The sequence below is a fragment of the Podarcis bocagei genome (assembly GCF_964188305.1).
Source record: "Podarcis bocagei genome assembly, chromosome: 11".
In the NCBI taxonomy this organism is placed as follows: Eukaryota; Metazoa; Chordata; class Lepidosauria; order Squamata; family Lacertidae; genus Podarcis; species Podarcis bocagei.
In genome coordinates, this window is record NC_138136.1 from 37466530 (window position 1) to 37492662 (window position 26133).

The following is a 26133-nucleotide window of genomic DNA, read 5'->3' on the forward strand; positions in this document are numbered from 1 at the left end:
TACTTACAATATGAAGTCTAACATTACATTATTATTATTATTATTATTATTATTATTATTATTATTATTATTATTATTATTATTTTTTTTTTAAACCCACATACTAGCCGTCTGGGATGGCCAGAAAAAATGCATTAAAATGGGTCCAGTGTTGCCCATGCTAGCAATGGAACATGATTTTGTTTAAGGAAAGAAGGAGAGAGAATGAGAGAGATGGTATTGTACCCAGGGAGGCAGCCATATTTTTCCTTGCATTGTAACGGAGAATCTCCCAGGAACATTGTATGGAAAAAGATGGCGGGCTGCCTCCTTGGAGACAGTCATGCTGCTTTTGTACAAAGTCCATTGTACAATATGGACAATGTGGATTGATGCAATGGTTCTTGGATCTTGAAGCTTAATCATTTTGGAAAAGTGAGAATCTTAGAGTTTCCTTCCTCAAAGTCTTCAAAAACATTTACACGATGGTTCATAGCAGTAGGTAAAGGGGCTGGCATGGGCTTTAATTGAGTCATTTCCTTCCTCCTCACCTTTCTCCCCCTTCCTCCTAGGATAGTATTTCTATGCATTATAGTGTACTAGCCACTTCTCAGATTGGAAGGCCCCGATACTCATTTATGCATCCTTCTGTCCGATTCTTTCTTGTGTTCATAGCCTCCCAATTACTCAACTCTTTCTCAGTCTTGAGGTATTGAGATTTCACACTAAATTTGGAGAGATCCCTTAGATTTTTAAAAAATATGCTTGGTTTGTGATTCGATTTGTAAACCGAGTACTTGTATGTTCGAACTGAAAATTATATTGATGTTGAAAGATCTTGACATTACTGCTGCTATAGGCTGCTAACAAAGTGAAAAGGGATTTTGTAAACTTCTAACATATATGTTAGTCTGTTCCTGTTAATTAATGTTCCTGTGAATTAATTAATTAATTGTTCTTGTGAATTAATTAATTTGTAGAATGATGCAGTGTATAAGAAACAGTGTAATAGTTCATTCACAAGTAAACCCCTTGTGAAATGTATCCCTGTTCTCAGGATCTGTCACTAAACAGCAAAACAGGTTATCTGAAAATACTTATTCAAAATTTGCTGGATATGTAAAACATTGTGATGTTTTAGTCCTCCATCTTGATTCAAAATGGCATCCAAATGGTGGCAAAGTTTTCTGCCCTCAGGAACCCTCGTGCTGTGTTTGGCGATGTTATGTTGAGATGCGTTTGAAGCTATACCAAAAAAGTTCAACCAAATTCATGTTTTGGTTCACCATCTTGATTCAGAATGGCGTCTGGCGTCCAAACATTGACAAAGAGTGCCACCCTCACCTCGGAAACTCTTGTGCCAAGGTGTCCGAATGTATAGAGAACAAATGGACAGACATACAAACCATTTTCCAAAATATATAGTAGCTTTTGGATATACCATACCTTTTCTTTAGGGGGCAGTAAATTAATTTATGTCCATACCTGCCCAACCTTAGTCCCCGTAAAAGTTCTCTGTCTGATCCTGTGTAGGATTATGCCCTTGGCTAAGCAATAAAGATTTTGTTTTATTTCTGTACACAAACATATGCTTAAGTCCAAGTTTTGTAATGAAATATGAAGCATTTCCATATATGACAAACCTGTTGGGTTTTTTTTTGTTTTTTAAAAAATCATTTTTTACAGCTGTATATGATCGAATGCGAGCAGACCAGAAAAAGTTTGGTAAGGCAGCTTGGGCAGCAGCAGTGGAACGAATGGAAAAGCTTCAGTATGCAGTGTCTAAGGAGACTTTGCAGCTTATGAGAGCAAAAGAAATCTGTTTGGAACAGAAGAAACATGCGTTAAAAGAAGAGGTAATTTTTTAGAGTAATTAGATTTTAAAAAGAAAAAAATTAATTGGCTTGTTAGCTCAAACTGATTTGAAAACAATATAAAATCCACTACTACATTGATTTATTGGAGGGACTGAATATTTTTTTTAAAAACGTAAATGTATTTATCTTTCAAGAATGCAGGAGCTAATTGTGATTTACTTTCTATGAAAATTTGAATGGCAAGATAGTATGAATATTTCCCCCCACTTGGAAGTTATCCTTGTATAGAAAAAAGTCACTTCAAAATATGGAGTGCCCCATTTGTGATTAGATTATTGTGACACTCACCACATTTTCTTTCTTCCTTTTCTTCCCACTGTCTCCATGTTGTCAAAATGCAGCTTATAAGCTCTTGAGTCAGGAGCAATCTTTGATTATAAAACTCTGTGAAGTGGCCATACACATTGATGGCATCATTTAAAACTGTAGTCTCCATTTGAAGCCAGTATAGAAAAATATTGAGCATTTTCTGTTTTTCCCCAGAGCTCCATTTTAAAAGGAATAACATGAACTGATTTGTACAACTGACTCACTGCAAAATCTGACTTATGTCTCTCTATCACTTAATTGATTCTGATTCTCTTGAACATTTTGAGGGACATTTATCAAAGAAAGTGCTTATTCATGTTGAAATGTATTACCAGACATGCATTACTGCAGAAACTACCCCTGCAAGTAAATACTACTTCAGTAATTCATTGGAAGTTTGAAGCACACAAGTTGTTTCAACGTGTTTGTTGTGAATTAGTGCATTAGTTATTTTAAATAAATGTGCATGCTATTATATACATAGATTCTCTGGGTGACAAGCTACAGGCCTTCAGTATAACCATGGATTAAGGCTGCTGTTAATAGACAGGTCAGATGACAGAAATGTAAAAACTGCTGTTTCAGCTCTCCCCAGTTCTTTTCCCTGTCTACTTTCCTTCTTACTTTTCCAATCCTTGTTGCCTTTCCACCAATGGTTTTAACTGAGGACAGATTGATGAGGCAGCAAATGTAGGTGGGGAAAAGAGAAGATTTTCTTGCTGTCCTGTTTGATCAGCAAAGTCAACAAACACCACCTTAGCTTCAGGATTTGATTGTGGTACCCTCCGTCAATTACCAAAGAGGCAGCGCTCTTCAGGTAGCAGAAACCTAATCTTCCTGTCCATGATTATTGCCATAGAATTTGCACTCATACCCCTTTCTGGATCAAGGCTGATTCATTAGACCATGGGTCCCAACTCCCTGGGTACCCGGGCACCCACAAAATTCCCCATGAAGGGACCAGGCACCCACAAATTTTGGTGCACCCATAGCCCCAAGCACCTAGTTAGCACTTCTGCATTAGACTGTCCTTCCTTCCTTCCTTCCTTCCTTCCTTCCTTCCTTCCTTCCTAGGCGAAGGACAAATTTATTTGCCTTTCATTTTCGCCCTCGTAGGAGGCTGGATTGTTAAGCCACCATGGGCACCACACACTTTTTCTGCAGATTAAGGATGGTCTTTCCCACCTGTCTAAACAAGTAGTTAAAACACATTGTAAAAGAAAGGTGTTCGCCCAAAGGTCAACAGTTTCCATTTTCCCATGTCTCTCCAGGAAGGACTTTGATTGGGGTTGTCACCAGTTCTTTTTTGGACCGGTGGTACATTTTGAATTTTGAGAGAGTGCTGGGGGCATCAGTCACAAAATTGTTGCAGGTTGTCATGGAGGGCTGTAATAGAAAATTAAGGGGGAGTACTGTCATGGTGAAGCTTTCCCCCTAATTGTATTTCTATTCTAGAAAATTTCTATTCTAGAAATTCTATTGTATTTCTATTCTAGAAAATGCTTAACTTATTGAATTTATGCCCACCATACAGCTGTCAAAGGTACAAGAACCCTGTTCCCGCCCCGCAGTGCCAAACCTAAACCAAAGCCTAGGCTGCCATCCTGTACCCACTTAACTGCAAAGAGACTTGTATCTAATTAGACTGTACTGTGGATCCTTAAAGAGTGCCTGGTCTTTAGCTCTTACATAGCAGGAGACATGCTTACGCTACTTTGCAAAGTTTTAACATTTGCCTTCTGGGAGAGGGGGATTCTTAAACATACACCCATCCTTATTGTGTAATAGTATTTGCTGAAAATAAATTCTAGGGACTTTCAATTCAAAGCCCAACCCTTCAGTGTTGCTTCACTGCCCAGAGTCTTAACAAAGATAATGATGGTAAAGGTGTTGCATCAAGTCTGCAAGGTATTCACATTTATTCCTATCTAGACAACCTGCTGGTCAGGTCCCCTTTGTTGCTTCAAGCGAGGGAGGAACTTGTTACAACACAGTTTGGGGATGGAATTGGATAGTAAACCTCGAACAACAGCATTGCTATGTGTGTGTGTCAAAGTGATCAGGCCTGAAAAACAGATAGCTCAGGATATTTCTTTGCACAGGGAATGCAAAGATGGCAGCCTGTGGTATTCCTTTGCAAGGGAATACAAGGACAAACAAACAGACCAAAAATGAAGGCCCAAAGCTTTATTATTTAAAAATACTTACCCAGTGAGGTGTTCTTTCCCTTGTGAAGATTGACTCTGGAGGAAAAGGGAAATAGAAGTTGGAGTGAAGATACTACCCTACCCAGCACACTAACTCTAAACTCATACACCCCAAGGACCTGAGCTAGAGATCCTGTAAGAAAAAAATAGGAAAAACATCAGGCCTGTGGATACCTGCTGCCTCTTTGGATTTCTGCAGTTTTAAATCTTCTCTGAATTATAATCCTTTCTTCAAATTGTAATCCATTTCCCAATTGGCTTCTTCCAGTTGGCCTTCTCGGTTCTACTTGATCTTCTCCACCATTGGTGTCTCTGCCCCATATTTCCTCTGAGTTGATATTGAGAGAGAACTGTTTTTATAGTCATGTGTTGTGGCATACAAAAGTTCTTTCTCATAGAATCCATAATTTCAATTGGCTTGTGAAAACATCATTCATCTCTGCCAAGATCGAGGTTTGAATTGTTTCAATATTGTTCTCTACGCTTGCATAGGAACATCTTCCATTTGTTTATAGCAAAGTCCACATTGCCAGCTCGCTCATCTGCTAGACTACATCTGTTTCTTTGCTTCTTAACCCTCTTTAAGGGAAATCATTCGCATAAAAACACATATGTAACTCCTGGTTTCCATGAAGTCACTAAGCCTTGTATTATTTCTTATCAGAGTTATTACATTCTGTTCTGCAAAGTTCACAAACAAATTTTCAGTCCAACTGAAAATGCAACTTTAACTCTCAAAATGATATAATAGAATACAGAGATAAGATGCATGTTCTTAAAAGCATTATATGTAATGCTTGAACATAAATTTATTTAACAAACATGTACTTACAAGGTTATCAAATACACAAGTTGGGCTCTAGTGCTTCTGCTTACTGGGGTTGCCAACTGACTAATACAATGTTTAAAGATACAAGATGCATTTTAATTGCGACAGTCTAGCCAACAAAATGTGCTTGGTCCCCTGATTTCCAGCATCAAAGTTTTGCCGTTGGCCAAGTTCCACTCTGGTCACATCCACTGGCTGCCCTAATTGTTTTAGATTCAATATTGCCCCTAGGGGCTCTGGAAAAGACCATCTAGTTTCCCCTCATTTGGCAGCCTCTTTTGCCTTCACCCATGATAGCCTATGGACAATACAGCAGATCAACTGAGGAAGGTGTAGGGGAGAATGAACTTGCCTCATTCAATGCACAGGGAGTCCAGTCTCCTGTCCCACAAGACTGAGTACATTCTGGGAACTCAGAACAAACAGGAGGATTTTTTGAGGTCCTGCCCAATAGTTTTGGGTGGGTAGGATGTTTTGTTTTGTTTTTGCATTTTTCATTTGGATTCAGTATTTTTGCCAACTGAGCCTCCCTTCCTGCCTAAAGTGAACTCCTCATTTCACTGTTTGCAGGGAAAATTGCTCTCTTCCTTTTACCTAAACTCTCTCATTAGAGTGGCCAAGGCATTAACCAGATGTTTGTAGGGCTCTCACAATATATCTCTAAATAACTTAGCTAATTCAGAAATCTGACTTTCTGTTCATCTTTCATTCCATAACTTTGGGTAAAAAGATGTCCTTCTCTACACGGTCTAGAATCTAGATGGTTCAGTGCCTGAATCACTACAGCATATGAGGCTTAGTATCTCCCTTCACCCCTTAATGTTACTGCTCTTTTTACTAGGGCTGCAACTACCTCTGCTGCCTGTTCAAATAATGCCTCTTCATTGGAAATGTGCAAGGTCTATATGGGCTACTCCAACCACTTTTACCAAGCATAAAATGGACAATGCTTTAGCTGAGGCAATGTTTGGGGGAAAGGTACTTTAAAAGGTTATTCCTGCTTCCTAGTTTTCATGGGTAGATGAGTGTTTCCCGTCCTCAAGGGCTGAGCTTTGGCACATCCCATGGTGGTACTGGAGAACTCCTAGACATTATCCAGAGAATGGATCATTGGATATTTGCTATGAATGCTCCTTCTAAAATACCTTTGGGAAGACTCCAGGCCCACCTTGGATCTGCCTCTGTTGGCAGCCTTTACTTGCCTTTTTAAATCTGGTCCTGGATATTTTCTCTGGTTCTTGGACCTCTGGTTTGTGTCATGCCGTATAGAGGGAACTGATGGTTCTCTGATATCTCTTCCTTCTCTGTGTTACACTTTGCAATCTTGCCATAGTGTCCTATATGCTGTCATTTTTTTAAACGTTTTCCAGTGTGCTTTTCTTTTGCTAGATAATTCTGCTTTAACTATTTGTGCTTAAAATTTGGGTCCCTTCTTTGAAAATGGCATACTGAAATAATGTTGACCATTGTTGTAGTTCTATCACTCATAAAAGTTGTTAATAACATAATTAGGGATTTTTTTGTCCCTTGCTTGCATCATTTAGCAGTCCCTGCTGGATTTTGGGCCCTAATTTGACAATGTGGATAAAGACTTTTGATGCAAGGAAAGAAAACAAGGCTGGGTTTCTATTTTACTTGATACCAAATACATTTAAACTATTTTTTTTTAAACCCATGAGCACAGTTAGTTTCTTCCTTTAAGCACTTGTATATAAATACATAGAATATGGGTAGTTACAGCGTGAAAGGAACAGTGAAGAGTTTTCTTGGAGGCATACCAGATCCTTTTTGCAGTTCAGCTGCCAGGCCTTGTCTTTGTGATGACAGCCAGAAACACCAAATCATCAATTTTCTCTAAATGTGTAAAACAGCGTAGGTACCTAGAATAGAATGTTAGGACATTGCATTAAGGGCTAAACTGCATGTTCACAGGCAAACATTTTCCACTTACTGTAAAAATAGGGCTTTTTTTGGTAACCCAAAAAATTCTTCAATAGATTTCTCCAAAGCTTACCTTTCAGAGAGGTTCACAGCAGGTTTGGCTCCTCCTCCTCCTCTTCTTCTTTATAAACACAACTGCTGCCTTGTTTGCTATCATGTAGCTAGTCAGGTTTGGTTGTGCGACAATATTAGCAAGGGGAAATGAAAATAATTGTGTGGCAGTGTCACTGTTTTACTTGGGAGATTTTCTTTTTGCCATAATTGGTACCAGAGCAGCGGCCTTTGGGGGCTGTGAAGAGCCCGTTCTGTGATGTCATTGCTGCCTGAAATTCAAGTGCCAAGGGAACATCATGTGCATCGGGGCACCTGAATGTGTGCCAGGGAGACTTCCCTCTATACAAATACTGTTGTTCCCATTTCTGCAGTCTGAAAAATTGCCAAAAGTGAGGGTGTATTTCATGGAGCAGAAGAAAAAAAGTGTCCTGTTTTTCTTCAGCCCTTGTTTTATTCTAATAAGGTTTTCGGTGTGAAAATTAATTTCTGTGTGGCTGTCTTTAGTTTTATAAAACAATAGTTACACTTAGCATTTTTACAGCTCACATCAAGGGTTCAGTTTGCTTATGTACATTTCGGTCATTCCAAAAGGCTTGCAATATATATAGGTCAATATTATTATCCTCATATTGGAGATATGTCCCTTTGAATAAAGTGGGGAGAGTTAGATGATGCATATGAAGCTAAGGTTTATGTAGTATTAGTATACTTTTTCATTTAAAATACCTTTAAATAGTTTTGTTTTATTTTATTGATGGATTGATTTGAATTTATATTCCACCCTATAACCAGAGGTCTCAGGGCGGTTAAATTCAAATTATAAAATTCAGACAGAATAAATTCAAATTATAAAATCACAAAGACGTAATTAAAATACAGTGGTACCTCTGGTTAAGTACTTAATTTATTCCAGAGGTCCGTACTTAACCTGAAACTGTTCTTAACCTGAAGCACCACTTTAGCTAATGGGGCCTCCTGCTGCTGCCGCGCCGCCAGAGCACGATTTCTGTTCTCATCCTGAAGCAAAGTTCTTAACCTGAAGCACTATTTCTGGGTTAGCAGAGTTTGTAACCTGAAGCATATGTAACCTGAAGTGTATGTAACCTGAAGCGTATGTAACCCAAGGTACCACTGTAAAACAACAAGCCAATAACCCACCCACCCCCACATAAAGCTCAATAACTTCACATTACTTCTTGATAGGAGGCTTTGTAAACGTTTTGTGACAGAGTTAAGATTTAATAGGTCATCTTGTTGTAACTATTATATATTTCCTGTTCAGATGCAGAGTTTACAAGGTGGCACAGAAGCCATAGCCCATTTGGATCAACTTGAATCTGATTATTATGACCTGCAACTTCAGTTGTATGAAGTACAGTTTGAAATTTTGAAGTGTGAAGAACTGCTGCTGACAGCACAACTTGAAAGCATCAAAAGACTTATTTCAGGTGACATACATTCATTTTACATGTATATTATTTATAACAATATGCCATAGGCAGCTGTAGTACAAGTTGGTTATTGAGATTATCCTGTGGCTGCAAATTTCCCACTCCAGTTCTTATGCATATTCACTCAGAAGTGAATCTAACTGTATTCAATAGGGCTCACTTCCAGGTAAGTGTGCACAGAACTGTGGCCTTAACTGTTTGGCTTTTGATTTCTTTCTCCTTCTGAGGTATCAAAGATTGTCCCAGCTAGAGTCAAAATGTTGGATAAATTGAATTTATTATTGAGGGTGATGAGAGATGTAACTTCCATGTTGAGTGGAGTTTGCCACACTTGGAGTCGGTTCGAGCACCACAATCCTTATATCTGTTTGGGAGAAAATACCTCTGTAGCCTTGGTCTTAGTCACCTCTAATGTAATTTCCATTAGATGCTCTTCTTTCCTGCTCTGGTCACACTATAGTTGGGGTTTTGTGTGGTATTAGATCAGTGTTGGTGTGTGACTATAACCCTCAAGCCCTTCTGGCTCTGTGACCCATTCCGATATCATTAAACAACTTATTTCTACATAATTCTGTTTATCACAACTGAAGGTTGATCTAGATTTTATTGCATTGTGTAGTTTGTGTGTGTGCATGTTTAAAATTATTAAAATTGTTAGTATTTTCTAACAGAGAAAAGAGATGAAGTAGTGTATTATGATACCTATGAAAGTATGGAAGCCATGCTCGAAAAAGAAGATATGGCAGCATCTATACACTTGCAAAGAGAAGAGCTACAGAAATTGCAACAGAAAGTCCGCCAGCTAGAAGCAAGGCGTGGGCGCATTTCAGCCAAGAAAGCCTACCTCAGAAATAAAAAGGTAAAACACTAATTCATTCACTACTCAGCAAAGAGTTCCTTGCCTATTTGGCACAGGAACATAGGAGGCTGCCTTATATCAGATCAGACCATTGGTCGTGTGCGCTTTCTTCTTAGTTGATCAGTTCATATGGGGTGATGTTAGAGGGTTAATGCAGGTAAAAAGGTAATAGGTAAAGGACCCCTGGATGGTTAAGTCCAGTCAAAGCCAACTATGGGGTGCAGCGCTCATCTCAATTCAGGCCAAGGGAGCCGGCCTTTGTTCACAGACAGCTTTCTGGGTCATTTGGCCACCATGACTAAACTGCTTCTGATGCAACTGAACACCATGATGGAAGCCAGAGTGCACAGAAACGTTGTTTGCCTTCCCACTGCAGCTGTACCTATTTATCTGCTTTCAATGATGTGCTTTCGAACTGCTAGGTTGGCAGAAGCTTGGAGACAGGGCAGTGGGAGCTCACCACCATCAAATGGATTCAAACAGCCAACCTTTGGATCAGCAAATCCAAGAGGCTCAGTGGTTTAGACCACAGCACCACCCGTGTCCCTGCATTCTTGTCAGGGACGTTTAAACCTTTTAGCTCACCCCAGCACTGTAATGACAGTAATTTTTGTTTTGTTTTGGTAATAATGAAAAGTACATTGCACAAAGGGAAAAGTCTTGTCACTTCAGCCTACTGGTGATGTGTGTGTTACATATTTTGGTGTTTTCCTTTGCTTTGTTGCATGTATAAAGTTAGCATAGAGTATCAAGAACAAACTAGGCTAAAACTCCTTGTCCCTAATGTGGAGGAACCTATTTCTTTTTACATACAGCAAAGTGTTGTGTTAAACACATAGGGAAAAATGGTAATAAAGATTTGGGGGCAGCAGAAGTTAAATGGATAAAACGTGAGATTTAGAATAGGAGGAGGATGGGAAAGAAAATACCTGGGAGTAGTAGAAGGGAAGGGAGACCACTAGCAGCAGGATCTGGGTGTAAAAAATGGTATTTCCAAACAGTATTACTGGGAAGCATATTGATTCACAACATGCTACTTTCAAACATTAGGGCTGAAATTGTGGGGCTGTGGGTGAGAGTGGGGAAAGCCCTTACCATGGTAAAACCATTTCCTGCAGCATCTCCAGGGTGGCCATCGCCTGCAGTTTAAAATAAATGTTTTATTTTAAAATATGTTGAGATGTACACAAAATAATGCTAGTTGTAAGTACTTGCTTTCATGCCGTAAGCTGCATTATAAAAGTGATATTATTGTTCCCTGAATTGACTATAAGTTTTAGCTAATATATTGCTGTTTTGATCAGCTGTAAGCAAAATCATGGACGTAACTTAACAGCCTTTTCTTCCAAAGAAACTAATCATTAGATTTTAAAGTTAAGGGAGTAAATTCTAGATTTTCACACATAGATTGCCTTTTTAATTTTTCACCCACTTTCCTCTGTAAGCTGTGTGCTGTGGAGAGAGGAGGAATATTTTGTTCAGCTTTTTTTTTAGGGGGTGCACCATCAAAGTGGTGATTTGGTGTTACTATACACAGTGGGCATGTATCCTGTTCCTGCATGCAGCGATCTCAGGTTCATGTTCATAGTGTGGAGGCTAGAAATTCCTTCATAGGTGGTGTCTGTTTTGCTATGGTTAGAGATTTTGTGTGTGTGTATTTGTGTATTTATGTATTTATTTGGATAATGTAATTCTTTTCATAGTACCTTTATAACAGCTACTTATAGGTAATGTTACCTTCCTGATAATGTCTTGATAGCAGGTTGATATGGGATCACTGTGGAAACAGTTTCCTATTATCCCGGTGCTACCACCTGCTGGCTAAGCACTGGTAGTCTTGGTTTATTGTATCAAGCAACTGTTGGTGTTAGGAAAGCTAGTTTTGAAATAAATTGGTAATAGGAGATAAATGCTGAAATTGTACACACTGTTTGGCAGAATATTTTAGTACTGATTGAGGTTTTCCTGTAGTAAACTAAATCAGCACAGCAGCCAGTGGATATATGTGTTCTGAAATAAATGCTGTATTTGTCTTTGAATTCACAATAATGGATGTTGCAAACTTCTTAAACTATTAAGCAAACAGGCAGATACACACACACTGGATTGTTTCTGTAAACTCACTGACACCTTTAAGGCTGTCAAGCTGAGGCTATAGATTCCACAAACACAGACCCACTTTACAAAAAGATACAGAAAACTGCACAAGTTTCCAAAGCCACACAATTGCCCATTTACCCCTAGTTCTGACTTTGCTGTGTTGAAATCTCCTTTGCAACAAACTCACTGAAATGCATAAACATGGACAAGGTTTCACACTCTTTTCCAGGGCATGATTAATTGTTATTATGTATTCCCTTCACAAAATCCTTTACGAAGCATATCTAGTTCCTTTCCTATCCTGACTGTGGCTTTCTTTTAGTCTAGATGTTGACTTTTGTGTCCATCTACACCTTACCAGTGACTGCTTTTCCAGGTTTTTAAAAAACAAACATACAGAAAATACTTAAAAGCGTGTTTTTAAAACAAACCTCACATTTGTTGCTGTGTTTAGACTGAAATTATTTTGTGCTACTCATTTTATACTTACTTAGCTTGATTACTGTTGATCATTTCAATTGAACCAGACAGAGGGCCTTCTCGGTAGTGGCACCTGCCCTGTGGAATGCCCTCCCTTCAGATGTGAAGGAAATAAGTAGCTATCTTATCTTTAAAAGACATCTGAAGGCAGCCCTGTTTAGGGAAGTTTTTAATATTTAATGCTGTATTGTTTTTAACACTCGATTGGAAGCTGCTCAGCCAGATGGGTGGGGTATAAATAAATTATTATTATTTTATTATTATTATTTGTTAATTATATCTTATACAGTATCTTGTGTATTGACAGGAGATCTGCATTGCAAAACATCATGAAAAATTCTTGCAGCACTTTCAGAGTGAAGAAGAGTCACAGCATACTGCACAGTTTGTGAGTTTCATCTTGGTTAATATTAAAATAAGCCTCCAGCTCAAGGTTTCCCCCCAACTTAAGCAAATTTAAATCCCCCGCCTTGCTTTTGAATGTTACTGTATACTGAGCAATACACAATAGGACAGTAATAGGACATTATCACTACAATCCTATGCACATCTCAGAAGTAGGTCACTTTGAATTTAGTGACGCTTCGTCCAAGGTAAGTGGGTAAAGAACTGTATCTTAAATGACCAAGAGCTGACAAGAATATTATTTTATTGATTTCATTTTTCATGTTACTAACCACAATTCTGTTTTTTAAAAATTGCTATATTTTTTATAAAGCTGTGCAATAACATTGTACTCTGGAAGCTCACGTATAAAATCATTATAATAACATACAATTAAAATACAGCATCAGAAAAATAACAGTTTGTAGCATAATTTATCATCGTCATCATCTTATGCTCTACATTAGTTTATCTGCACTAACTACTATCTACAGATTCCTAGGCAGCATCACTAACATAGATTGAATCCCAATTTCTTCTAAAAGCATGAAGGAGTCTAAATATGCAGGTTATGCCTCTTTCTAAGTCATGATGCAGCTGAGGGACGTTCACCTATAATTTTGGTATCTGGTGGTGTCCTAGTTTGCATTTATGACTGGTCTGGTCCTGCTCTTGTTACAAAGCAATGAATGCTGTATTTGATAATTACTGCCATTTTTAAAATAAAAATGGCTGCAACCCTACAGCTAGCTAGAAGCTAAATGACAGATGTTATGAAGTATACAGTTTGCCTGTAAACTTGTAGTTCTCACATGCAACCTTGACAAGCCATTTCTGATCTTTTGACATTGAGACCGGAGCATGTCCCATACCTGGCAGTTTATGGAGTCAAAGAATACCACAGGGTATCATTCAAACAATTTATTACAATAAAAGGAAATCAGCATGTTCATTAAAAATGGGTTGATTGGAGTCAATTAATACAGACTGGGGCCTAGGGCCAGTTGCTTTAGAAGAGATGGGGAAATTGTCAAGAAGAAGGAGGCTGGTATATTGTTTTTGGAAGGCTTTGGGAAGGGGTTAGGGCAAGAATTGGAAGAAAGCAATTGGATGACTTTGGGACATGGTTTGAAATAAGTTCCATTTTTGTAAATGAGCAGAACTACAGTGGTGCCCCGCAAGACGAATGCCTCGCAAGATGAAAAACTCACTAGACGAAAGGGTTTTGCGGTTTTTGAGCTGCTTCGCAAGACGATTTTCCCTATGGGCTTGCTTCGCAAGACAAAAACGTCTTGCAAGTTTGTTTCCTTTTTCTTAACACCGTTAATACAGTTGCGACTTGACTTCGAGGAGCAACACACAGAACGCGGTGTGGTAGCCTTTTTTGAGGTTTTTGAAGACTTTGGTGATTTTTGAAGCTTTTCCAAAACTTTTCCAACACCGTGCTTCGCAAGACGAAAAATTCGCTAGACGAAAAAACTCGCGGAACGAGGCACCACTGTACTAAGGAAGAATAAAAGGGCTTGGCAAAGAGCAGATCACCTCAGGACAGCAGAAATGCGGGTGGGGAGAAGGAGAAAGAAAGACAGACAGAGAGAGAGAGAGAGAGAGAGAGAGAGAGAGAGAGAGAGAGAGAGACAAAGCAGTAGGATGTCTGGGGACATGAAAAAGGGGAGGGGAGAGACAGAAGGATGGAGGGGGAGGAGAAGAACATGGTCAGCTGAGGTACTTGCCAGGAGAGGGGAGAGAGATTTAGTACCTGTCCTTAATTTGCAAAGCTGGACTTTGATGGGTGGTTGGTGTGGAGATCTCTTCTGCACTGGAATGAGAAGAGGCAGAGGGCAGAAGAGAAGAGAAGAGAAGAGAAGAGAAGAGAAGAGAAGAGAAAGCTGTCCACAAGAAGTGGTGTTGTGTGGAAGTAGTGAAGTTTCTTCAGGAGGTTCCAAAGACTTATGGTTCCTAAGGCAAAAAGCAACTCTTTTTACACTTAACATTGAGCTCCTGGTGATTAAAATGAAAACAAAGATTAACAATTCCATTTTCCTGTCTCATCAAAGACAGGCTGTGTATGATGCCTGGATTAAGAAGTTTTGGTTTAAAACCTCTAACGAAAGGAAGAAAAACGTTAACTTTAACTGGGACTAAGCAGTAGTGGGTGAAAGTTACTCCATCCAAATTCGTCCCTCCCAGCCTGGTGTTTCTAACCCACAGCTTTCATCTTTTTGTTTTCATTCTTAGAAGAGAGAGCAGTTGCAAGCTGAAGAAGAAAGAAAAAGCTCATGGGTTACTCAGGAACGACAGATAACGCTGGACAGACTTCGAACATTTAAACAGGTAAATGGAAGAAGGTAGACATTCTACTGATGCTTTGTAAGTTACACACACATACATATACATATACATATACATATACATATACATATACATATGATTGCACACCAATAATAGTGCCTTTGACACAAGTACTTGTTCCAGAGAGCATGCATTCGCTATGGCTTCGTGTTGTTTGCATATGTGATGGCAACCATATATCATTGCCATATAATGTGTGAAACAAACCTTCTTAATTATTAAACTATGTATTCATATTCACAAGAAAATAGAAAAGAACATTGGAATTATTCTTAGGAAAAAATTGTGCTATACTTCTCTTCATATTAATTAATTCTTATGTTTATGTTTCTCAATTTACAAGTTAACCTGACAATTTTGAAAGGGTTGAATCATAATTATATGTGAACAGTTGAGGTTAGCAGTAATAAGTCTCTTGGCCTGCAATCCTAACCCCACTTACGTGGGAGTAAGCTCCATTGAATTCAGTAGGACTTCCTTCTGAGTTTACAGGGTTAAAATTGTGCTGTTAGTCACCATGCTTTTGATGCTTGCCTGATTTTTAACTCATTTCCCCCCTCCTAAGCGCTATCCTGGACAAGTAATACTCAAATCAACCAGACTTCGACTGGCCCATGCAAGAAGAAAAAGTACGGCCAGTTCAACTTCATGTGCTGATCATCGTCTGTCGCTACCTGTAACTACACAGACTGATGTGGTGGGGCAAGAAAAAAGAATACAACCTTTACAAATCCAGGAGTCTAGGAATTTAGGACCTCTTGAAGATACTTCACCTCCCTGTGGCGTTATCTCTGAATTTTCTCAAATTCCTTCTCCTCCTGCTCTTCTCAGTAATGAACTCCAGCCCAATATAGTTAATGAGGCCCCAATGCCGCCTCCTCTTCCACCACCGCCGCCACCACCTCTGCCCACCAAGGAAGAGTCTACTCAGTGCTCTGAGAAGAGCAGTAGCCCTGTGAAACAACCCAGCATTGAGAAGCCAGCACTGCTGACCACTATAGCACCATCAGCTCATTTCTTTGATAGCAGCCAGTTGGTCAGTGCCAAGAAGAAACTAAAGAAAATGGGCGATATGGAAGGCTTGCAGAGGAGAAGAGGTAACTTCATTTCTCTTGAATGTGATTCGGGGAAAAGAAAAAAGCAGTTCTTCTTACCTTGAGTAATAAAATTAAAGGGTCCCTACCCCCCAAGAGAGCATGGCTTTGTGATTTTTGAACATGATCTCCCCAAATCATGTTTGAAACTGGGGCGGGGGGCGGGTCTTTTAATAGCATTTTGTGATGTTTTCCAGGGGAGGGGTGTTGGTGGCTTTGAGCAAAAAATAAAATAAAAAGTTTTTACACCTGAAGTAGATCTCTGGATTCCAGCTGGTGGAATTAATGAAAACTCTTGATAACTCTGTTGATGTTTTTATCCAAATTTTGATTTCTGTTTTGACAACATTGAACAATGGGGGAGGTGGCGTTGGTATATTTTAATTAATAAATGGTGACATTTTCAATGTCTTGAGTACAGGGTGTTAGTCCGCAGCTCAAAGTACTTATTTTGTACTAGTACCAAAAGTTTTTTTGGTGTTTTTTTTAAAACAGAACTTTTAAGAACAAGGTTCCACACCTCTGCCGGTAGGAAGTGGTGTATCTTAGCAGATCTGTGGTTTTTAAATGAAAAGAATAAACATGATACAGTGGATCTTAAAAATTAAAGGCATAGTCCAACCTGTTCCCTAAGCGGACATGCATTTGTGGGCAGGTAGACCAGGAGGTGTCCAGGTTTGGTTGTTGCCCCTGTACACAAGGGCAGTTGGGTATGTAGAGGGATTGGGTTGGCTCTCTAAGGAATAGCAGCCTCCCTCAATACCAGCTTCATTATCCTAACATAGAAAGTTGAGCCAGATACTTACCAGACATTTTGTGAGAACCAAAGACAACAGTGGGGGCTCATCTCGTGATGCAGGAGCTTCATTTCACCTTTTGAACTACATAATCCTCCAATTGTTTTGATCTCCTTTCTTATGGGCTTGATTATTGTGATCTGAAAATAATGTAATTTTTTTTTCATTGTAGAAACAGTGCATTAGAAATATATAGCAGGTTTTTTTTTTACCTTCCATGTAGGAAATGTGCTTTGTGGGTTGGGGAACCCAATGGAGAGGAGGTGGAGCCGCAAGGAGGAGGAGAGGAAAAGGAGATTTCAGACATCGTTGGCTTTTGTGACTGTCTTGTTGAATTTTCATAGCATAAAATATGAAAAGTTGCAATGCTTACTGAACTCTTGATTTTCTGCAGTGAGTTCCCCAATGGATGAGGTGTTGGCTTCCTTGAAACGTGGTAGCTTCCACCTGAGGAAAGTTGAGCAGAGAAATCTCCCGCCTTTCCCTGATGAGGACGACAGCAATAACATCTTGGCACAGATAAGAAAAGGTGTGAAACTGAAGAAAGTGCAAAAGGACCTTATGAGAGAATCATTCACAATTCTACCTGATGATGACCCTTTGACACGCAGCATCCATGAAGCACTACGGCGAATTAAGGAAGCATCACCAGAGTCTGAAGATGAAGAGGAGAACCTGCCTTGCACAGACTGGGAAAATTAAGGAGTAATGTTTCTTCTTTTGGTATATATCTGGTTTCCTCAAATAGTAGTAGCACCTATAATAGTAGATCCTTGTTAGGAATGTGCCTAAGTTCTCCTACGTTTACACAAGAGAAGTGCATGTGTGGCTTAAGATCCGCAGCCACTGTATAAGCTCAAAATAGGCAGATTAATGTATCTGGGTTTATTTCTGCTTTTAGACTAAAACACAAAATGGCTTTATCCAAAATATTTATTAGCAATAAATCATTTTCAAGTTCAGGCAAATTTTTGTATATTAATATTTCAGTGCAGAGCACTGCTGTGCATAAATAGTTTAGTTTTATTTATTTTTATTTATTAAATTTCTGTACCACCCTTCATCTGAGCATCACAGGGCGGTTTACAATATAAAAACACAAAAATACATATACCATAGTAACAAGAAAAAACAATATGCCCCACAGTTTAAAAGGCCAAATATTGTTTAAGTAGCCAAAGGCCTGGGAAAAGAGGAATGTTTTAGCCTGACACCTCAAGATGAGCTTTCCACAAGCAAGGAGGCATAGTAGAAAAGGTCTGCTCTCATGTTGCCATCCTCCTGAACTTTCACAGAGGAGACGAGGATGTTAGTACATTTAGGAAATCCCAGAACTATATTCATTAATTGAGTAGGATTGAGGATTGAGGCAGGGGCGGGGGGGAAGTGTATGGGAAAAGAAAGTTGGAACTTCTCACAAGATACTTATCTGAAGGAAACTTGCTTTGTCAGAATGGATATAGTTTCCTTACTTCTGACTGACAGATGCCTCTGCTGCTTCCATTTTTACCAAAGTGTGTCTTAGCTAGTACTCCTAGAGTTATATGACGTGGCCTCCTTTCTAGTCATTGATTTGGGAGGAGTTTTCCTAATTCAGAGATCTGTTGCCCATTTTTTCTGGGTTGTTGAGCTGGGTGGCTAGGGGTGTTATATTCCACTGTTCTAATCAGAGAAGAGAAATGCACACTATATTCCTCCCTAACTCATCTAAAACATCTAAATTACAGTTTGATGATATGGAATTTTGGGGTATATTGATGCTTGTGCTTATTTGAACAAAAGCTCTAGACATGTTTTTTTTTTTTTAAGAAAAGCAAGATCTTTTCCCATTTATAGCATCTTTCTTAAATGGTGATACGTTTTCAGGATGCTGGAAACGTGGAAAGGCAGTATTTGCAAGCAAACCTTGACTGTTTGAATCAACAGCATGAACAAAGTGGGAAAGATTGTGATCATGGAGGGGGTTAAGCCTTAGTGAAAAATTGTGTGAAAACCTTAATCTGATTTCTGGGTTGCAGGTGGAAACATATGTTGCATTAGTGGAATGTAAGATTTGTCTCATCACGGTTGTTATCAATTTGACGGAGGTGACCCTACTGGATTAATGTGTGAATTGGCATGCCAATAACTAATTGCAATATATTTAATCAAAATTAAGGTCACTTCCAAAGTCTGCAAGGCAAGTTTTCCCGTAAAGGGGGAATCGATTTAAAGGATGAAATTACTAATTTACTCTGTAAATCAATCTGCAGTGGAAAAATCTCTATAAAAAGCAAAGCATACATAAATTAAAGCTACAAATGTTCCACTCATCCACAGATCTTCACGTACAGTAGTTAGACCAGGCATAGGCAAACTCAGCCCTCCAGATGTTTTGGGACTACAACTCCCATTATCCCTGAGCACTGGTCCTGTTAGCTAGGGATGATGGGAGTTGTCGTTCCAAAACATCTGGAGGGCCGAGTTTGCCTATTCCTGAGTTAAACAATGCTGCCTTACAGTGAGTCGGCTCATGAGTCCCTTTAGCCCAGTATAGGTGACTTAGACTGGCCGCAACTCTTCTCAGGTTCTCAGAAAGGAGATTCTCTGCCAGCCCTGGTATATAACTGGAGATTACATTAACTGGAGGTACTGGGGGATTGAAAATGGAACTGTTGATAAGCAAAGCAGGTACTGCTGTGGTATCTGTGTTTTCATATGCACACCTGCAAAACAGTATTGACATTGAGTTCTTACACTAGCACTATTGCTGTGGGCAGAGGAGGAAAGGGTCCTCTTGATTCAGTATTCCAAGCAGGTGATGTGGGGAGGGAAAGACTAATCATATTAATGAGCTGTTGGGAGAGTTAAGCCTCTCCTTTTCTTCTACTAATTTTGTTTCTGTCATATCTTCAGCTAGAGCAGCCTGTCACAGAACGTGGCCTGCAGACTCAGATGCCAAGGAGGAATAGGTGCTTGAAAATCACATTTTGATGCGGCCTCTAAAGGAATAGAATTTGGTTTAAAAAGCAACTTTATAGTTTGTCCTTCAGCTGTTTTTTGTTTGTTTAAACAGGTGGTGAGGATTCCACAGAATAATGATTTTCCTTTCACTTCTGAACATCCATAGTCAACAGTTTGCTCACCACCTTCTGTCTGGGAAAGGCGTCATCTGACAAACAATTTGATATGTGCAGAAGAGCTTAAAATGCATTTTTTTAAATTATGGTACAAAATTCTGATGGGATCAAAAACTACCTTATTAGATCTGTATTTTGCAGAACACTGAGGAGAACGAACCATTCAAGATATTTCTGGTTCTTCACTCACTTTTTACAGTCGTGTGAAACACTAAATCAGCACCTATTGCAGCAGAGCTTCTTCCCAACATACTTTACCAGGACAGGTCTGCAATCTGACCTTTGGTTCACTGAAGACTTCACTGTTTAATCAACAGATTGCTACTTTCACATCAGCTTCTATTACAGCAACAGGAATTCTCCTAAAGGTCTTTATTTCTCACTATATTTGTCATGTAGGAAGTGGATTTCAGAGATATAATGCATTTTAACTATTCATTGTACAAAATACAAGTTATTTTGAAAATGGGAACAAATGGCTCTACAGAGTAACAGGAAGCCCCCTAAGAGTGGAATACATATACTTAAGAATGTATTGTTTACAGCCTAGTACATTTAAAATGGCATATAGCAAAACCCTTTAGAAGGCCATGTATACTGTGTACATCTTGTATTTTTAAATTAGAATTTCCCATGCTCGTATAAATAGAAACATTTTAATTGCAGGACTGAGTGATAGATAATAAAGTTACATAAAATTTTATTTATAGAAGCAATATTTTGTAATGAGAATACTTAAAATTATTTTTGTCTATTAGTTTGACTGTTCTTTGATTACTCTAAGGAACCTTTATTTAAAGAAAATTCAAAACTGAAATCCCATTTTACTGTTAAGTTGTGGAAGTTATAATTTTTTTCCAGTTTTCATTATTCCTGTCATTGTTAAAATATTTGAATTATGTAACAGCCTGCTTATTTGAAAAACACTTCATTTTTAACCCTGGTTGTATAATGGTCTAAAGGAGGTACAGCCTTTGGTACAGTGAATATCTAAAGCAACGTAATCCCAAACAGCATGACTAATAGCTGCAGGCAGCTCATTTTTTAATAACAGAGTACTGTACGGAATAGTATTTCTGTACCAGGGCTAATCTTACCCTTATTAAAATGCTCTCTAATGAAAATTTCTGCTTGTAGGAGAATCTTGTGCTTGACAAACTATGATCCCTTATGATAGGAAATATCCATTTTAAAATGATTTACTATATTCACTGCCCTGTTATAAGTAGATGCATATTGGATGGAATGCATTTAGTAAGCCCACTCACCTTTCATAGTAAGAGGTTAAATAAATGTCTTGCTGTTTTTCATTTTAAAAATACTTGGGAGTACCCTGAATACTTGACAATACATGTAACAGTCCAGCTCAACTCTTGGAAATATTTGGGTGTGCAAAAGTTACTACCTAGGCCAGTAATAATAATGAGAAATATTTTATCAGGATACCTGCCATTCTGTTTTTTTAAAAAAAAAGCTTATTGCCTTATATAGTCTGAAATGCTATCCTTTCCCAAAGGTAAGCTTGAGAATAGCATGAGTTCAATTATTGTGAGAACGCCTTCTGTTGGGGAGACAAAGAACTGTATTAGGAACTGAACATTAATTTTCTGAAAAACAAGACAACCCATTTCCTTTCCAAGTTACTGCATATTAACCAAAATCACATTATGCACTATGTGGTTACAGTCACAGGTAATGCAAGATTTGGTGGTGGCAATAATTAAATAGCTGCAAAATATAACTGTTGACCTTTAGCATAAACCATAATATATGTAGTTGGTGTGCCTTTGCCATTTAGTCACCTCCATTTAGTCACACTCCAAATTTCCACTGTATAATATATTGTGTTTGAAATTTTAGTTGTAGCCCAAAACACGAACTTCTAAAAATTAGGATGAGATGGATCATGTAAAGCTTTACACAATCAGTTGCAGCAGGAGCTTTGAATGGCAAATTTTGATAGACGATTCACGTAATCAAGGAGACATAACTTATTGAAAATTGAGAGTAACACTCCTTATGCTAACACTCTTTTGCAACTATAAATTTTAAATTCATATGGAAAGTTTATAAAGCTCTCAAGATGATTGTGAAATGTTCAGGCTGTATATATGGAATCTTTGCCTTGAAAGCTCTAGTTTGTTTTTGGTTTTTTTAAAAAAACTATTTCTGACAGTTTAATTAATGCAAAAAAATAAAACCGGCTTTTGGCACTATAAAAATGGCTGTTTCAGAGGAACATATTTTATACATACTTGGCTGCTGTACAGTGGAACCTCGGGTTGCGAATGTGATCTGTGTGAGAGGCACATTTGCAACCTGCAGCGCCGCGTCTGCACACATGCGGGTTGTGTTTCTGCGCATGCGCAAGCGCCGAAACCCGAAAGTAACCCGTTCTGGTACTTCTGAGTTCGGCGCGGTGCACAAACCGAAAACGCATAACCTGAAGCGTCTAACCCGAGGTACCACTGTACTGTGGCTGATCTCCTATCCAGAGTTTTCCTTTAGACCGAGTATAGTTTTTCCCCATAATCTGTTAGGAAGAAGAGATTAATCTGGGTGCCAGTAGTGCCTGGATAGCATTTTACACAAATTTGTCAAGTTAGGACCTTGTCCATCTTATCTATGTGCAATTCCTTATAATTATATTCCCACATGTTTTGCTTTTGCTTTTAATTAATAGTGATTCCTAATTTTATTTCTTGAAGCCATTGCATACCAGCTGAGAACTCACAGTACTCTAGTCTAGTACATTTATTGCAGCAGACTTAGCAAATATATGTGCATTTAAGAAAAGTTATTGATGAATGCTGCTTGAAGTGGCATTCACACCTAAATCTATGCAGCTGACAAGTATGCATGAAAAAATGCATTCCAGTATTTTGTATGCTGTAGACGGACTGCGGTACATGGTTGTACTGTAGCCGTTGTTCTCAATTTATTGTCCACAATGCATTCTGTCAAGAAATGTGGTGATCTACCTGGATGCCCCTGAACTGGTGGTAGACTAGCTCAAGGAACTATAAATGCCAGGAGGTGATGAGTCGTGTGTTTGGCAGTTTGGCAGCAAGGAGGCCAATGTGTTATATTTCCACTAGAAAAATAAATTATGTTGAACAGCAACATTTATTAAAGTGGTTTTATCTTCTGCAGCATGATCCCATAAGTCTTTAATTTTAGTTGCTTGGTTTATTTGTATACTGACTATATTCTTTAGTATAGATAGTTTTGCTTCTTATTTCAACCATTTGCTTGTAAAGCTTTTCAGAGTAGAGCAGCTTATATTATAAAATTGGTAACCACAAAAACTAATTAACATCACTAAATCATGTCTTGCTGGTGCTTTCCAAGTTTTTGCTTTTGAGTTGTGTTTCATGTAGACACTGTCTTCAGAGAATCATGTGCATTTTTGTCACAGTCTAGTGAAAAGGGGGGAAACTTTCACTCAAAGTCAATGTTCTCTTTTTATTTGCACTGACTTTAAAGAGCGAACTGTAAAACTATTTGGATTTATGAGCATTCTTTTATTTTCGCTGTAATGCTTTTGTAATTTGGTTACCTGTGTTACTCATAATGAACCCAGAAGCATGAAACAAGGTATATCTAGTGTTGGTGAACTGTTAACAAGCAAATAAGCTTATTGAAAAGGAGGCATAAGAGATGCTTGTTGCAAGAGATGTAAGCACCTTATTGAGAGGAAGTTGGAATTTTAAAATGCTACTAGAGTCAAGTGTCAATAGTTGTGTGCTATCAATATTGACCCTAATCTATTAGCAACCTATTCCTGGAAGCAGATGGCAGCACCAACCACCATGAAAGGGGACATCCAGATTCAATATGGTGTCCTGCTCTTCTGACTGCTTTGATCATGCCTTAGGCAGGCTGATGCTCTGTGGTGAAGCAGCAGCCACACAGCCTTTTGCTGCACTCTCATTTCCCTGGATTGGGGCCAAGTGTTCTTTAGTAGAGAAAAGCACATTGTTTTGTTACTGTGTGTAATGGTTTGAAAAACAAAGCACTAGCGGTTTTATTCTATAACTCATTTTAAAGCCTCCAACAAAAAATAATGTATATTAATTGCTACATGAAATCTTACGTAATTAAAATCTAATTTGGGCCATGGTGAACGTTCTATTTTGCAAAGCTGTTTTCTAATGTTTTGCACAACCTTTTCTGCTATTTAAGACAATTTCCTGGGCATTCCTAGCTTTGAGCATAAAAATCAACAGCAAGCAGATAAACATAAGAAGAGCCTGCTGGATCAGGCCAATGTCGCATCTATGCCAACATCCTGTTCTCACAGTGGCCAACCAGTTGCCCATGAGAAGCATGGCAGCAGGACCTGAGCACAGCAGCAGTCTACCCACTACTGGACGTGGAACATGGTCAATGTGGCTAGCAGCCTGTTATACCTGGCCTTTATTGGTCTATGTACTCTCTAGACCTGGGCATCATAATTTTATTTATTCTGTTTTCTAGTATGGGTGTTCACACTATCTTTGATTAAGAGTCCAGTTTAGAAAATACTTTCTTTGTGGCTCTATTCCCAGGAGGAGCTGAAGAGTGGGCTGCAGATTAAAATGGTCCCTCCCCACCATTAATTGTAGGTAAATCAGAACCTCTGGTCACTCAGCTTGAACATGTGAGGTCAAAAAGAAGGGGGACAGGGGTGGGCATGGTGGGCTCCCTCCCTCCCAATACCTTGCCAGGTTGAGTGGGGAGCTTCTAAGCCTGTTCAGCATGCTGATAAGCACCCTCATGGTTGAGATTGGGCTCCTGGTTGCAGAGAGATTTTGGGGCACTTTGAGACTTCCTTCAGGACTTGATGCTAAACATGCAAATGACTGAAGTGGAAGCAGGACTAGTATATGTGTCCCCAGCCTCCTACACATCTTTTGCCCTCATATGTTTGGGCTGAATATCTGAAAAGGGCTAACTGAGCCACAATCACTAGTGGCCTTCATAAATAAATTCTAGCCAACGGGAGAAAGCCTTTTGTATGCCGCACCATAAAAACAATGTTTCTTTTTTTAAAAAAGCTGTCAGTAACAGCAAGGGCCAAGGGCCGGTTTGAATGTAACACTAAGCCATAGCTTAATGTTACAGAAATGAGCTGCAAACCTTGGGCTTACACTCCTGTATATTCACTGTCTAGTTTAAACAAATCACTGTTCGTTGGTAGGTCTGAAGTAGTGGTTAGTTTTAAAGTATGGTTTGTTGAAACAAACCAGGGTTAAACTCTTAAGCAGGCTTGTTCACGTGACACTGGCTAAACCGTGGTTTAGTATTATATCTGAGCCAGGCACAAAGTGCCTTCTTTCCAAATGTACCAGGCATTATCTTGAATTTGGAAATGGCAGCAGTGGCGTGGGTTGAAAGGGAAGCACCCTTCCCTGTAGGAAAAATGATTGCAAGCCCAGCTAAGACGTCACTGATCAACAACAATCTCCTGCAGTGAAGGGGCATGTCAACTTGACTTCACATTGGGTATAATCCTGGAAGTAGTCTCATTCCCTGAACAGCCCCAAGCTTGTATGATTTGGCGTGTGGTGCTGCGAAGGGCGCTTAGCTGGTATGAGCATATAATAGTTGGCTGCGTTGCACATAGTTGAGTGGTGGCTAACCTGTGGCCCTCTAGGTGTTGCTGGATTACAACTCCCATCAACTCCCGTGAACATGGACAATTGTTAGGTATGACAGGAGTTGTAGTCAAACTGTTTTCTCCGCTCCATTGTCCTATTCCCCACTCCTCCTTTGGAAATTTGAGTTTATTACTTTCAGAGCTGATTCAGATATATAGACAGTTCTATGGCAGATTACAAGTGAGAATGTTTTCTGCAGATTGAAAGCTAGGAGATTGTTCCTTGTATGTGGGGAGTTTTAAAAAATCTTACAGGAAGCAATCATCCTCATGTACTCAGAAATCATACAGTCTAGGAATGACTATCACATGCGGTGTCTACACACTTGATGTATAACTTCAACCTCAGCAAGGCAGGACATTAGAACTAGGACCAGATCTTGCAAAGTTCTTTTTAAAAGGTGAAAGCATCCACAAGGTTCCCATATAGGAGTTGGACTGTGATGCATTTTTTGTAACCCTTTCCCTGCTGCTCTATTTTGCTGATTTGAATTGCCCCTTGAAACTTTATGTTTCCTCAGTGAAGTAAATGACAATTTCAAAGGGAGAGGAGCTTTAAATAGGGGAAATAATAAATTAGGAATGAGATAAAAGCAAAGCAGCATTATGGCCCAAATTAATTCTCTCCCTCACTGATTGCTTTTAAACCCCCCCCCCACC

The 26133-nt window shown here is 39.0% G+C and overlaps 1 protein-coding gene across 4 annotated transcripts in view; it reads left to right on the forward strand.

Moving 5' to 3' along the window:
* JMY (junction mediating and regulatory protein, p53 cofactor) overlaps positions 1-24429 on the forward strand; it is a 41844-nt gene extending 17415 nt beyond the window's left edge. The window contains exons 4-12 of one of the 4 annotated variants that reach the window (XR_014012848.1): positions 1666-1835; positions 8479-8644; positions 9319-9506; positions 12394-12474; positions 14709-14804; positions 15388-15919; positions 17108-17418; positions 19609-19664; positions 19769-24429. Coding sequence is in view for 3 of the 4 variants with exons in the window: in XM_081212723.1 (XP_081068849.1) it covers positions 1666-1835; positions 8479-8644; positions 9319-9506; positions 12394-12474; positions 14709-14804; positions 15388-15919; positions 17108-17415 (1541 nt within the window). In the remaining variant the exon portion in view is untranslated. Of the gene's footprint in view, positions 1-1665; positions 1836-8478; positions 8645-9318; positions 9507-12393; positions 12475-14708; positions 14805-15387; positions 15920-17107; positions 17437-19608 lie in introns of all 4 variants that reach the window. The other 3 variants (XM_081212723.1, XM_081212724.1, XM_081212725.1) reach the window with 3 other exon arrangements.
* The last annotated feature ends 1704 nt before the right edge of the window (positions 24430-26133 follow it).